Genomic DNA, 16,243 nt, shown 5'->3' with positions numbered 1-16,243 from the left:
TGAGCTCTCAGAGAGATAGTTTAGTGCCAATAGAACAATAAAAAATGAATACCTCCCAAAAATCAACTATTATATCATGGCTAAAAGGACAAGACTCCAAGAGGACTGATGAGAAAGAGGAGGATAGTAAATCGGACACCGTCACTAGCTCTGCTGCTGAACCCGATACAGACAGCACTGCTGGTGTTAGCAAGCATTGGAAAACAGCAGCAAGGTGGTACGATCCAAATTATCTAAGTTTGTGATTTACTTACAAGGAAGGATAAGGAGCCAAGACCACAGTGTGTTGTGTGCTGTGAGATTCTCAGCAATGAGAGCATGAAACCAGCGCATCTGAGGCAGCACTTAACCACGAAACATGCAATCTTGAAGGATAAGCCTGTTGATTTTTTTCAAAGGAAACTTAAAAGATCTGAAGCAGCGCAAGTCCACCATTAGGAACAGTGTTCCTCTAGTTTCCAAAGCCCAAGAAGCATCTTACCATGCCAGTCGGCGGATTGCTAAAGCATGTAAGCCCCAAATTGGTGAAGAACTTTGTTTACCATTGGCAAAAAAGTTGACGCATATTATGTATGGAGAAAAAGCTGCTAAACAGCTCGACCTGGTGCGCCTTTCGAATGACAGTCACTCACAGAATTATTGATATGGCACATGATGTCAGAAGTACGCTGATAGAGTGCATTAACTACAATTAGATGAGTCTACTGATGTCACCAATTTGGCCAATTTGCTCGTTTATGATAGATATGAGTTTGAGGGCATGTCCCAGGAGAACTTTCTGTTCTGTAACATGCTACCAACAAGAACTACATGAGAGCATATTCTTTTGCTTCTGAATGAATTTATCGAAGAGAATCAACTGGAAAAAATGTGTTGGAGTTTGTACAGACAGTGCCAGAGCGATGACAGGCCGACAAAGCAGTGTAGTTGCACGGATTAGAGATGTCGCTCTGGATATACTGCAGCATCCACTGTGAGGTACTGGCAGTCAAGAACATGCCTGATGATTTAAAATCTGTGCTAGACTCTGCTGTCAAAGTAGTGAATATAATCATGGCCCGAACAATGAATTCACATTAAGTGTGCTTTGTAATGAAATGGGCAGTGAACATTTGCAGCTTTTGCTACATACTGAAGTGAGATGGTTATCAGGGGCAGAGGCTCATGGGGCTCTTTGAACTGCACTCCGAGGTACAGATGTTTCTGCATGACCAGAAATCTCCTTTGCCAAGTATATCTGATGATCCAGTATGGCTGGTAAACATAGCCTACCTGGCTGATATATTCTCACGTTTGAATGAGCTGAATATGGGACTGCAGGGGCTCTCTTTAACAAATTTTGATGTGTCTGACAAGATCACTGCTATGAAGAAAAAGCTGCAGCTTTTTTAGAATAAAATCAAGGCAGGCAATGTCTCTGCTTTCCCAACTGTGGAGAACCATCTGCACACATATGTTGTTGTACTTGATGCTGCTGTTCGTGATGTGATTGTTTTGCACCTCTTGTCAATGCAAGAACAGTTCTCAGAGTATTTTCCAGTAGAGGCCACACCAAAGTGGATCAGGAACCCCTTTACTGTTGATGTCACAGGAATACCCGAGGATCTGACCAGTGCTGAACAGGAGAAGTTGAACATCTGATGAGACTTTGATGTCAGAATTGAAGCAATTGTCACCGTTGAACTTCTGGATCCAAAGGCTGTGTGGTTTTTGATGGCTTTTGCTACTACCTATCTTTGTGAGAGAGGTTTCTCTGCTCTCACTGTAATCAAGACAAAGTATTACAACAACATGCTGAGCAAGATCTGCATTTGAAGCTCACTGCCCTCGTCCCTGACATTGCAAGGCTTTCCTCGGCTAAACAGTCTCACCCCTCTAACTAAAATGTAAGTGCTCAGTGCTATTTTTATTATTTGTGTTTGTGCGTGCATGGTCATTGAGATTTTCTGTGGTTCCTATGATAAGGTGACTTGTAGGTGGTACTTGGATGCTTTGGTTTGATCAGGGGTGGTACTTGGTTCAAAAAGTTTGAGAACCACTGCATTAGAATATCTACACCTCACAGGTCCTCAACTGGTAGCTTCATTAAATAGTACCCGCAAAACATCAACAGTGAAGAGGCGACTCCGGGATGCTGGCCTTCTAGACAGAGTTGCAAAGAAAAAGCCAATAAAAGAACAGATTAAAATGGGCAAAAGAACATAGACACTGGACAGAGGAAGATTGGAAAAAAGTGTTATGGAGAGACGAATCTGAAGTTTGAGATGTTTGGATCACAAAGAATAACATTCGTGAGAGGCAGACCAAATGAAAAGATGCTGGAGAAGTGCTTGATGCCATTTTTCAAGCATGGTGGAGGCAATGTGATGGTCTGGGGGTGCTTTGGTGGTGGTAAAGTGGGAGATTTGTACAGGGTAAAAGGGATCTTGAAGAAGGAAGGCTATTACTCAATTTTGCAATGCCATACCATACCCTGTAGACGGTGCTTGAGTGGAGCCAATTTCCTCCTACAACAAGACAATGACCCAAAGCACAGCTCCAAACTATGCAAGAACTATTTAGGGAAGAAGCAGTCAGCTGGTATTCTTTCTATAATATAGCAGAGTCCTTGACCTCCTTCCGGCGCTTACTCAAGACACATCTTTTCAGACAGCACTTGTAATATTAGTCCTTTTAATCCTCGTTAGATAGCACTTCACAGAGTTTTATTATGCTTCTTGAGTTTTTGATTGTTTGAAGGACACAATTATTATTTAAATTAAAAATCATTATTTCTAACCTTGTCAATTACTATATTTCCTATTCATTTTGCTATATTTCCTGTTCAAACTCATTTCATGTATGTTTTCATGGAAAACAAGGAAATTGCAAACTTTTGAACGGTAGTGTAGGTGGGTATGTATCCTAATATCGCATATACACCTGATCATGTTGTATGTAATAAAAATGTACATTGGAACAACAAAAACACAATGGCAATGCAATGTGTACGGTTGTTAATGCCAGTATTTATTCAATGCAAAATGTAAAAAAATAAAACAGTATATTTTTCTGTTTCTACTATTTTACGATGAAGATCTGCCAGCCAATCATCTGTTTGCATAACTTTTCCAAACTACAGTATTATCTTTTCCTGGTTTCTTGCTTAAAATTATGTCTGTGCTGTCACTTTGCTTAGTCATGCCTTCAAGAAGTAAGGACCGAATCAGGCACGTCATTTAAGGCCTACCTCCTAATGGCAAGTAAACAATCATGTCAGAGAACAGCAATGCCTAAACGTTAGCCTGTTGATGTCTATCTAGTGATACTGGATTGTGCAGTGACACTAGCAAGTCTGGTGTATGCTGTAGTGTAGACTACAGCCTCACTTTACCGCTTATGTGGGAAAATTCTCACGTGAGCCACATTTAACTTTAATTTACAGACCATGTCGTGGGCCTTTTATAAATGATAAATGGGCTGAATCTGAGGCGATGGCGGTAACATAAATACTGAGCTCAGAAATTGTAATGTTTTTTCTGTTTGTTTTTAGTTTTTTTTTTTTAATCACATCAGGCTGTGATCAGTCTAAAGTGAAAATCACCCTGGTCTCAACACCAGTTGAGTTTGGACTGTGTTATACTTGAACCTCTTGATAGAAGAAAAATGCACATTTAAGAAGAAGAAAGATGAGAGATGAGATTTACAGATGAGAGGAGGCCATTCAACCCATCATGCTCATTTGGTGTCCATTAAGTGATACAGGACACCAGTATATTTTTAAATGTTTCCAAATTTTCAGCTTCAACCACATCGCTGGGTAGTTTGTTCCAGATTGTGACAACTCTCTTTGTGAAGAAGTGTCTCCAGTTTTCCATCTTGAATGCCTTGAAGCCCAATTTCCATTTGTGTCCCCGGGTCCGTGTGTCCCTGCTGATCTGGAAAAGCTCCTCTGGTTTGATGTGGTCGATGCCTTTCATGATTTTGAAGACTTCAATCAAGTCCCCACGTAGTGTCCTCTGTTCCAGGGTGAAAAGGTTCAGTTCCCTCAGTCTCTCCGAGTAGGACATTCCCTTCAAACCTGGAATAAGTGTGGTTGTTCACTTCTGAACTGCCCCTATAGCAGTGATATATTTCTTGAAGTGTGGAGCCCAGAACTGTACACAGTATTCTAGATGAGGTCTAACTAGTGCATTGTACAGACTTAACATTACTTCCCTTGTTCTAAATTCTACACTTTTGACAATATACCCTAACATTCTGTTTGCCTTTTTTATTGCTTCCCCATATTGTTTGGATGGAGAATGTGAGGAGTCCACATAGACTCCTAGGTCTTTCTCATGCTTTACTTCTTCTAGTTCTATTCCTTCCACTAATTATAGTGGACATTTTGATTGCCTGCATATAATACCTTGCACTTATCCACATTGAATTTCATCTGCCAGGTGTCAACCCACACCTGAATATTATCTAAGTCCCTTTGAATAACCTGTGCTACTTGTATCTGCTGAGTCACCTATTTTAGTATCATCTGCAAATTTGACAAGTTTGCTAACTATCCCAGAGTCCAGATCATTAATATTGTAGTGGTTTCAGTAAATCCCAGGAAACACAGATGAAGAAGTAACAAGTTTATTATACAAAACATAAATACAGGTTAACCCAGAGCTCTCCTCTCACATGAAGTGAGGAAAACAACTAGAGATGTGAGCTGGAAGAAGCCCCTTTGTATCTTTGATAGACAGTAGGTTACAGCAAATCCAGCTCAATCTAGCTGTATGAGTTCAATTTACCCCATGCATACTGACAGTTGTTGATCAGGTATTCAAAAGACAATAGCTGTGTTCCTATATATTCAAGAAACAGTGAGCCTTAAGGCAGAGGCAGAGTGGCTTGGAGACAATTGTTTTATATACAATCCAAGGAACAATTAACCTTGGGGGGGAGGCAGGGTAACATGACTTTGGTAGATTTTTGTAGCATTCTTGCATGAAAACTAATAATTAAAGCACGAAGGGGTAAATACAAACAAATGATTGCTTCATAGACAAAACTGAAACAATTAATACTGTAACAACATGAAACAATTAATCATATAGAAATAATATACAGAACATAATAAAAGTACATTTTCCCACTACAATATAGATTATTAAAAGACCCTAATACTGATCCCTGTGGAACTTCACTAACAAACTCACTAAAGTTGGAAGCAACTCCTCTTATCGACACCCTCTGTTTCCTATACATCAACCAGTTCATAATCCATCTACTTACAGCCTACAGCTTCCAATTTGCGAATGAGTCTTTGGTGAGGAACCTTATCAAAAGGTTTTTGAAAATCAAAGTATATCATATCATAGGAGAGTATAGGTGAGAGGCAGCTGTCTTGTTGTTTGACTAGTTTCAGACCAGTCTTAGGATTCCTCATTTTGTTTTAAGTTTGCCTTAACACTAGAAGCGCCGACATTTTGAACTACCTTCAAGCGCCAAAGCCGGTGATTGTAACCGATAGCTCTTTAACAGCTGTGATATGATAATCAAAGGCAAACCATCGTATAAAACTCATTCATGAACATCAAATCCAACATACATAGCACAAATGTAGTATTTCAATTTAAATATGATCATAAAACATTAATATAATTGCTATAAATAACAACATACTTTTTTCTAAACGCACACACTGCAGTCAAAGCATGAATAACTATATAGCCTACAATAAGCAAAAAGCTCAAAAAACGGCTTACAATAAGAGGATGAAACCAGTGTAAACGTAAATATTGGAATAATGCTCAAAAGCAATATTTTATAGTTCAAAAATTACTATTGCGTTTATCAAAACATAACTGTACACTCAACATACACAGCTTTGATTCACTGTAGTTTTGTATTTCAATAAACTATTTAAAACTCTGTACTGTGCAGTAGCAATCGTGTATTGATCAGTGGAGTAAAAGCCATTTGGACATGGTGTTTCACTCGCAGTGTTTTCACAGCATTGGCATAAACCCACGAATGCTCTGTCATTGCCAGTACCACTGATGCCCCTGAATCAGTCATATTCATATACACGGCATGTCCAAAACAAGCTCTCTTCAATCTCCATTTCCAATCCATGTTTATTTGCGTGTAATCACTGTATCCACTCAATCTGAGTACAGCTGTACAATGCGTGTGTTTTTAAAGAACATGAAAGACTGTAGACAGGTAGAGATCACCACTGCAGTGCCAGACTGACTCTATTGTAATGGGAAGGCAGGATTATGCATTATATTTGATTTATTATGTATTTAAATGACTGGTCAAAATAACCCAGTAACCTATTCTAGGTAAATGTGTTTATAACTTATTTATTTTCACATTTATGTGCTAAAACGCTGTAGGCATGTTTAATACATATATTTAGGAAAAGTCACTAACGGGTATGCGCAGTGTATTTAGGAACACAAAGTAATTCAAATTTTAATAACCAAATGGGTCAAATTGACCGGATCGTCACTTCTAGTGTTAACAGAAGTTAGCATTGTCTGTAGTTTGCCTTAATTGAAGTCAATTCAGTTCAGCTGCTGAGTTGATCAAAGTAAATACGTTGTAGAAAGGTGATTCAGTCAAGGACTAGCAGGAATTCTGTTCCAGGAGGAGCAAGGTGGGGCCAGTTAGGTGTGAATTGGTGGCAGGTAGACAAAAGCTACTTAAAGTAGCTGTTGAGAAAGAGCTGCGCTGTTTCTTGGTCACACATGTTAAGCAGTTGACTAGGCAACAGGAACGAAGGGACTTAAAAAAAAAATAACATTTTAGAAGCATGTGGCCACTACAGTGTCAGGTTTGCAGGATGATTGCCTTCCTGGATGAACTCATCCAAGAAGGTTTCATTTGTGAACGTTGTCAACAGGTTGAAATCCTAGAGATCAAGGTTCATGATCTTTAGGCTCAGCTTGTTGATCTGTGATGTATTAGTGATATAGAAGAATCGGTAAGTCAGCCCATGAGAGAGATGGTGTGCACGCCAAAACTTAGGAGAGTTGAGACCTTAGAGTAGGACAGCGTAGAGAACTGCTGGGTTACAGTATGTCGTAACAGCAGAAATGGGCACGCACAACCCCTAGAGGCATCCCAAGAGCTAAATATGCCCAACAGGTTCTGACTACTGGACACTGAATTGGACAGTGACAGCTCAGAGGGTGATGGGGGCAGTTGAGCACCAGAGCACCATGGTGCCCACTCCCCCCCAGAACAGGGAGGTAGTTATACACTGCTCAAAAAAGTTAAGGGAACATGTAATCATCACAGTAACACCAAGTCAGTTCAACTTCAGGGATATCAATTTGTCCAGTTAGGAAGCCTAATCAATGTCACCTGTTTTGGTGCAAATGAAAGTGACAACAGGTGCACTGGAGAGGCAACAGCAAGACAACCACCAAAAAGGGAATGGTTTTGCAGGTAGTGGCACAGACAATTGCTTTCTCCTTATCCTTCCTGACTGATTCTTCTCTAGTTTTGTGTTTTGCTAGTCCATTCAGGTTGCACAGGTAGTCCAGTTCCTCCAGGATGGCACATCCATATGTGTCGCCACAAGAAGGTTTGCTGTGTCTCCCAGTACAGTCTCAAGAGCATGGAGGAGATACCAGGAGATAGGCCATTACACAAGGAGAGCTGGACAGGGCCGTAGAAGGGCATTAACCCAGCAGCAGGACCGATATCTGAGGAGCACTGCCAGAGCCCTACAGAATGAACTCTAGCAGGCTAATGTTGTGCATTTTTCTGACCAAACTGTCAGAAACAGACTCCATGAGGCATGAGGGCCTGACGTCCTCTAGTGGGACATGTGCTCATAGCCCAGCACTGTACAGCTTGATTGGCATTTGCCAGAGAACACCAGAATTGGCAGGTCTGCCACTGGCACCCCGTTCTCTTCACAGATAAGAGCAGGTTCACACTGAGCACATGTGACAGACGTGAAAGAGTCTGGAGACGCCGTGGTAACATTATGCTGCCTGCAACACCATCCAGCATGACCGGCTTGGCGGTAGGTCAGTGATAGTCTGGGAAAGGCATATCCTTGGAGGGTCGCACAGACCTCCACGTGCTAGCCAACGGTACCCTGACTGCTGTTAGGTACCAGGATGAAATCCTCAGACCATCATCAGACCTTACACTGGTGCAGTGGGCCCTGGGTTCCTTCTGGTGCAGGACAATGCCCGGCCTCATGTGGCCAGTTCCTGGATGACGAAGGCATTGATGCCATTGACTGGCCCTCACGTTCCCCAGACCTGAATCCAATTGAGAACCTTTGGGACATTATGTATTGGTGCATCCAACGCTGCCAGGTAGCACCACAGACTCGGAGCTCACTGATGCCCTGATCCAGGTCTGGGAGGAGACCCCCACGACACCATCTGCCGTCTCATCAGGAGCATGCCCAGACATTGTTGGGAGTGCATACAGGCACGTGGGGGCTGAGTCACATTATGAGTTGCTGTGATGAAATTCACGCAAGTTGGAACAGCCTGTAATTTCAATTGTTTACTTAGATTTTTGGTGTGAGTTTGAATCCAGCCCTCAGTCGGTTGGTGATTTTGGTTTCTATTGACCGTTGTTATGTAATTTTGTTCTCAACGAATTACACAATGTACAGTAAAGATTTTGATCTTTAATATATTTCGTTCATCGAGATCCGATGTGTGATTTAAGTGTTCCCTTAATTTTTTTGAGCAGTGTAGTAGGAGACTCGATCACTCGAGGTGTAGATCACACAGTGTGTTCTAGTGATAAGGAGACCCGCATGGTATCTTGCCTGCCTGGTGCTCAGGTTGCAGATCTCCCTAAACTAGTAGATGGGCTACTGGCCAAAGCCGGGGGGAATCCAGTGGTCATGGTCCACATTGGAACCAATGACATAGGAAAAGGTAGGACAGAGGTTCTGCAAGACAAATTTAAAGAGTTAGGAACAAAACTAATGAGCAGAACCTTCATGATAGTTTTCTCTGAAATACTTCCTGTACCACATGCATGGCCAGGGACACAGGCTGAGATTAGAAAGTTTAACACGTGGTTGAAATCTTGGTGTAGGGAAGAGGGGTTTAGGTTTATGGAGCATTGGTCTTTCTTCTGGGATAGATGGGAGCTGTACAAAACGGACGGTCTACATCTAAACAGAAGGGGGGCTAATGCATTGGGAGAGCGTATGTGCAGAGTAATTGAGAATCTTTTAAACTAGGGACCAGGGGGGCAGGGAGCTCTGACAATGGGAGATGTTCCACTAAGGAAAGAAAACAAAGGGAAACTGCTAGTAGGAAAGTCCTGAAGTGTTTGTACCTCAATGCCAAGAGCATAAGGAACACAATATTAGACCTAGAAGCCACAGTGCTGGCGGGTGACTATGATGTTGTAGGAGTGACAGAAACATGGCTTACAGAAAATGATGGGGATGAATACAAGTTTAAAATATAAACACAGTTTAGGAGAGACAGGCAAAGTCGAAGAGGTGGTGGGGTTGCATTATATGTCAGAAATGACATTGAGGCAGAAGAACTCAAATTAGATCCTTGTAACGAAACAGAATCTTTGTGGGTTAAACTTTTGAATAAAAGATCTGGAGGATAAGCGGTATGAGTGTGTTACAGACCACCCAACTCAGATATTCAGACAGATGTTGCATTGTACAGTGTAATCAGGACTGCAGGACTGCATGTAGCAAGGATGTGGCTGTTATCATGGGGGATTTCAATTTCCCAAACATAGACTGGGAAAGCCCAGTTGGGACTACAGAAGCAGAAATAGAAATGGTTGAGATGGTAAATGTCTCCTTTCTAACTCAATTTGTCAGGGCACAAACCAGACAGAGCACATGCATTGACTTGATATTTTCAAATGACCAAGATAGAGTCAGAGGGACACTATATGGTTAGCTTTGAGGCATACTTTCAAAAAACAAGGACCAAGTCTAAAACAATGATCTACAATTTTAGAAAAGCAAATCTTGAAGCTATGAGGCAGCACTTAGAAGAGTTAGACTGGGGCACACTGGATACAGATTCAGTCGAAAATTGATTGTTATATTTTAAGAATATACTACTTGAGGCTCAGGAGAAATTTGTACCAAACATTGGCCAAAATGGTTTAATAGAAGTATGCAAAAAAATATCAATAGAAAGAAAATGTTTGTTTGGTTTGTATAGGTCCCAACTATCCCTGAAGAAATACCAATGCTCCATAAATGTAAAACCCTCTTCCCTACACCAAGATTTCAACCACGTGTTGAACTTTCTAATCTCTGGCCTTGCAAGTGGTACCAGAAGTATTTTGGAGAAAACTGCCCCCCCTTTTTATTTTTTTCCTAACTCTTTAAATTTGTCTTGTAGAATCTCTGCCTTATCTTCTCCTATGTCTATGTCTTTTCCTACTGTTGGAACCTTTTGGGCATTTCTAGCTCTTAGGAAGTCTCTAAGGGTTGTGCGTGCCCTTTTCTGGGGTTACAGTGCAGATCAACAAGCTGAGCCTCAAGTTCACGGACCTTGATCTCTAGGACTTCAACATGCTGACAACGTTCACAAATGAAATCTTCTTGGATGAGTTCATCCAGAAAGGCAATTGTTCTGCAAACATGACACTGTAGTGTTTCTCAACAGCAGCTTTAACTATCTTCTGGTCTACCTTCCCCCAATTCACACCTAACTGGCTCCACCTGGCACAACTCATTTAACAGAATTCCTGCTAGTCCTAGACTAGATCACCTTTTCTTCAGCCTATTTACTTTCACCAACTCAGCAGCTGTACTGAATTGACTTAAATTAAGGCAATCTAAAGACCTAGGAACACATGAAGATAGCTGCCTCTCACCTGTATTGTCCTGTGTCTGTCTATGGCAACTTGTAAATCCTTCTTTAAATATGATATACTTAGATTTTCAGAAAGCTTTTGATAAGGTTCCACACAAAAGAGTGATGCTTAAATTGGAAGCTGTAGGAATTCAGGATAATGTAAGTGGATTATGAACTGGTTGATTGTATAGGAAACAGAGGGTCTTGATAAGAGGAGTTGCTTCTAACTGGAGTGAGGTTGTTAGTGGAGTTCCAGAGGGATCAGTATTAGGGCTTGTGCTTTTTATAATCTATATTAATTATCTGGACTCTGGGATAGTTAGCAAACTTGTCAAATTTGCAGATGTTACAAAAATAGGTGACTTAGCAGATACAATCTCGGTAGCTCAGGTTATTCAAAGGGACTTCATATTCAGGTGTGGGCTGACACCCGGCAGATGAAAATCAATGTGGACAAGTGCAAGTTATTACATGCAGGTAATAAAAATTCCACTATAATTACACTATGGGAGGAATAGAACTAAAAGAAGTAAAGCATGAGAAAGACCTAGGAGTTTTCATGGACTACTCACTTTCTCCATCCAAACAATGTGGGGAAGCAATAAAAAATGTAAACAAAATATCATGATAAGGATAATAATAATAGTGAATTAAGCTGGGTCTTAACAGGATTAATGGATTGTAATGGGGAAGCTCTTTATTGGACTGACCCTGTTAGTACTTGTTAGTACTACCCTGTTTTTGTATGTGCTGTTTTTGTCTTTACTTTATGTGATCGACTTCTGCCAACAGAATGAAGATAAAATAATTACAGAAACATTTTCTGAAGACAACAAGCCAGACAGAAGTACTCATTAGTGTATTTTACTGACAGATTTTATCATCCAGTCACTGTGGCTGAATATGTTCACTATTTACTCTACTTTTCCTCTATATTTTTCAGCAGCTCAGTTTTTTGTGTGTGTACAAATGCCACACAAATCTAGTTTGAAATTATATATGCACTACAATATACAATATTATACTGAGTCCTATGCTGGAAGCTGTGCAGGACTGTATTGACTCCATTCTCATTTATTTTTCTTTGAGGTGATGGATCTTCTCCATGCTATGGGGCCAGACACTGTTGTGATAACCAGTTCAGACCTGCCTTCCTCTCTAGGAGAAAACTATCTGATTGCACTTGGGAGCCAAAAGAAGAGTAAGATACAGAGCATGCTCCTTTGTGTTAACATTCACATTAAAGTTGACTTTTAATAGAGAATAGATGCATCAGGCAATTCAACCATAATAGGGACATGAAGTGATCTACAGCTCCTCTTCCTTGTGGAAATGTAAGATCTAATCAGTCATGACACCTGTTGTTGTCACTGTGTGAATTAGATGCATATAAAATGAGTTTTGAGCTAGGCTTCAAAAAATATTATTCCTCGGTTTTTCAAACATATTAGGAAAAATATTCCTTTGGTTTAGCAGAATTTAAATGGAATTTGATCATTCCAAAACTTAGTGACATCTCTCAATTCCCATTCATTATTAATTACACACTTGATCACACATTCATTGATATTAACCACTGAAATAAATTAAATGGTCTCTCTCATATTTGTTACAGCAGGTGTTGCTTGCCGGATTACCTACATGTTCTCTGATACCTAAGGGCAGAATAATTTTGTTGTGCAGTAAATCCATTCAGATTAAAATGGGAACATTTTAAAATATGCCGATGAAAGAAGGTGCACTAACAAGTACAGAGTCATATGAAAGTCATCAAATGTCAATACCTCAATGCAAGGAATGCTAGAATTAGCTAAAAATGATCAAGTGAACACCAGTAATTATTAGTCTTCTTACTTACGATTATAAGGCTGGGACGTTCATAATACTTTACACCAGGTCTTAAGGATGAAGGAGCAATAGAATTTGGAAGGTGGTGCATTGTTTTGTGACTCTTGAGGAGGTTAATTGTAAACTTGTGGAGCACATGATCTTATGGGGTCTAACTGCTCTGATGAGAACATATGTGTTTAACATGATTTAGGCTGACCAGTGCCTTCATATTGGCAATGCAGAACAGACTCATGTATCATTGATCATGTCTACTGACAATTTCAAAGTCTTTCCCAGACCTGGTGGTATGAAAAAGGAATATATTATCAGGTATTTTGTAAAAATAATGTGTTCTGAAATTCTGGTGTGCTTTGTGTCTCCTCAGTTAAGCCTGATGGCACAAAGGTGACCCAGCGAATCCGTATGGAGATCCCTAAGGTCGATGCCGTGTTTGTTGGTACAGGGGACTTATTTGCTGCTATGCTGCTGGCCTGGACCCACCATCACCCTAATGACCTGAAGGTGACATTTTCAATTTCACTCTTCTGCCCTTTTCTTACAGTATTTCTGTCTCTTAATAACTTATTTAATTTCACTTAAAGGGGAACTGCACCCCAACATTGTTTATCTTAATTCTGTTAACTGTATATATTGCAATTACATACTACTAGGCATCTGTAAATAGTTTCATGAAATGAAAGGATGCTGATCTGATGGATGTTCTGATTGTTTTAATTTATCATTGCAGTTATTGTTTTATTACTAAGTACTTTCGATTGGCCTAGGACTTTAAACTGGAGTTTTCATAGCTGTTTCAGGGTGGATAATATTAAAAGTAAGAGTGGCACAAAACATGTAAAATAACAAACAAGTATTATAATTACGCTACCTGTTCCTACAATTTAGATCTCATACACAACTATGTTTTATGTAATTGTGGTTTACCTCATTCTTGACTGATACACAAAATATACTACCTGTGTGGTTTACTGAGATTCAGTTATGCAGACGTTTGATAGCGGGGAGGGCTGGCAGACTGCTTCGACTTGAGGACGGTTGCAAAGCTTTCAGGTTTTTGGTGAAGAAGTTCTTGTTCTGGTTCCGTTCAGTCTTCTTGGATTTCGTCTCCTTGGTTTCTTCTCCCAGGTTGTTCCACTCCACTCCAAATTGGTAGTTTTAGCTTTCTGTTTTTATACATTTTAGACACAGAGATTCTAATCTCTTTCCTTCCAAACTTCTGATTGGTCAGGTTTGGGTTTATAAAATTCAAATTCAAATTGAAGCAGTCTTTGCCATTCCTCTCCCTTGATTCCTACAGAATTAAGTCACCTACTTAGTTTTAAGTCTTTCTTGAAGTGTGGTGCCCAGAACTGCACACAGTATTCCAGATGAGGTCTAATTAGTGCATTGTACAGTCTTAACATTACTTCCCTTGTGAGGAGTCCACATAGACTCCTAGGTCTTTCTCATGCTTTACTTCATCTAGTTCTATTCCTCCCATAGTGTAATTATAGTGGACATTTTTGTTACCTGCATGTATTACTTTGCACTTGTCCACATTGAATTCCATCTGCCAGGTGTTATTATATATTATATTATATATTATATTATATAAGTCCCTTTGAATAGCCTGTACTGCCGAGATTGTATCTGCTGAGCCACCTGTTTGCAAATCTGCAAATTTGACAAGTTTGCTAACTATCGCAGAGTCCAGATCATTAATATAGATTAGAAACAGCATATGCCGTAGTACTGATCCCTGTGGAACTCCACTAACAACCTCACTCCAGTTAGAAGCAACTCCTCTAATTGACACCCTCTGTTTCCTATACATCAACCAGTTCATAATCCATCTACTTACATCACCCTGAATGCCTACAGCTTCCAATTTGAGGATCAGTCTGAGTCTGTGGAACCTTATCAAAAGCTTTTTGAAAATCTAAGTATATCATATCATATGCTTTCACATGATCTATAGCTGCAGTTGTGTGTTCAAAAAACTCCAATACATTTGTAAGACATGATCTGCCTCATCTAATTTACATTCCTAAGTTTATAGAACTCAATTTATTTCCTAGATGGCCTGTGAGAAGACGGTTTCAGTCATGCACCATGTCATAAAGAGGACCATCTCCTGTGCAAAAGGTAATACAGCTTTGAGAACATTATTTCAGTACTGACAGTTTTGGAGTTACTTACTAACTAAATAAGCCTTTTGAGAAGACCTATTTTGTTTTTGTGTTGCTTATCCAATTCAAATGTTAATCTGTGGTGTCATTTTCAAAAATATAGATTTTGTGTACTGTGGTAAAAAATGGCCTAAGCAACTGTAAGCATGGGGGTATGATCATGGTGACATGCCCATTACATTGGTGGGGCAGGGTCTAATAAACAGATGCACACACAGACAGGGATACAGTGAAAAGGAAAGTGCATTGATTTTTCACAGTTGGGAAGGGAGGGTTGGGATGTTGGGACGTTGACACGTTGACAGAAAACTAAAGAAAATCAAACAAAGCCCTAGCTCCTTAGAAAGACAGGCACACTTAGCAATCTAAATCGCAAGCCCAGATCACAGTCCAAGTCCTAAGCCAAAGGTTGATTACTGGTTTCACCATTCTCCTCGTTTTACCACTGCTCAGACCACTGCTGATTCATCTTTCTGGTGAATGTAGTGCCTTTAAGGGTAATCATGTTTCACCCTGCAGCAGCACTGCACCACAACATGGAGAAATGACCATGGATAACAAGTTCCCATAGACAGACATTACTACTGTTTGTGTCCATAATGGCATGCATGTGTAGGAGGACATCGTGCACAGGTGCATGAAGCAGTTCCATAATGGCAATATGGATGTATACTAAACATAATTGTTCCACAGTGAAGAGTTTTCACAATACAATTGTTTAAATATGCAAAACTAACTTTATAAGCTGAATAAAACAGGCTTCGTTGTATAGCCCATACAGTAACTTCCACATCTAAAATGTTTCTCGGTTAGACATACGTATTCCTTCTCTTGAAATTTTTAACAATTGCTAAATTATGGACTAATATATTGTGTGTTTATATATTCAGTTTTAATTGAATATTTAATTGAATTTAATGTAGCAGGATTATAAACATGTATTGTTAGCATTTGGGTCTTTTAAATTGATTCTTGCAGTGTTCTGAAATGTTCCATCATCCATCCATCCAATACATCCTTAGGTTTCGATCCCAAATCCATTCTTCTTGATAGAGCTTTTAGCTCATCGCATAATTCAAGTGCATCAATGTCCTTTCAGTCTCCATGTGTGAGAGCCATTTCAAGAACATTGCATTGGTCAAGTAACTATTTTGTTCCCATTTCAGCTACTCTTTTTTTGTACAGAATCTGTGAAAAACATTAATCCAGAGTCCAATACCTGATTTAAAAAATTCACTTTGAAGCAGATAGCGCAGATTTCCGCAGTTCTGCACAGATCTGCAGAATCCCACCAATCCCATTGGTGGAGCAGCACAGATCTCCAAAGAACTGTGGAAATCTGCAGTACACGAACAGGAACAATATATAATAATATAGAAGCGATAGATACTAATTATTGTTTGTAAGCATACAGTATATATA

The 16,243-nt window shown here is 39.8% G+C and overlaps 1 protein-coding gene across 1 annotated transcript in view; it reads left to right on the top strand.

The window, feature by feature from the left end:
* The window catches only part of LOC136751457 (pyridoxal kinase), a 141,483-nt gene that overhangs the window by 116,412 nt on the left and 8,828 nt on the right, over positions 1-16,243 (top strand). The window contains exons 8-10 of the mRNA XM_066707084.1: positions 11,892-12,003; positions 13,018-13,154; positions 14,711-14,777. Of these exons, the coding sequence (XP_066563181.1) occupies positions 11,892-12,003; positions 13,018-13,154; positions 14,711-14,777 (316 nt within the window). The remainder of the gene's footprint in view (positions 1-11,891; positions 12,004-13,017; positions 13,155-14,710; positions 14,778-16,243) is intronic.

Source organism: Amia ocellicauda, chromosome 6, assembly GCF_036373705.1.
Source record: "Amia ocellicauda isolate fAmiCal2 chromosome 6, fAmiCal2.hap1, whole genome shotgun sequence".
Classification (NCBI taxonomy): domain Eukaryota; kingdom Metazoa; phylum Chordata; class Actinopteri; order Amiiformes; family Amiidae; genus Amia; species Amia ocellicauda.
This window is presented reverse-complemented; position numbering and strand designations above follow the sequence as displayed.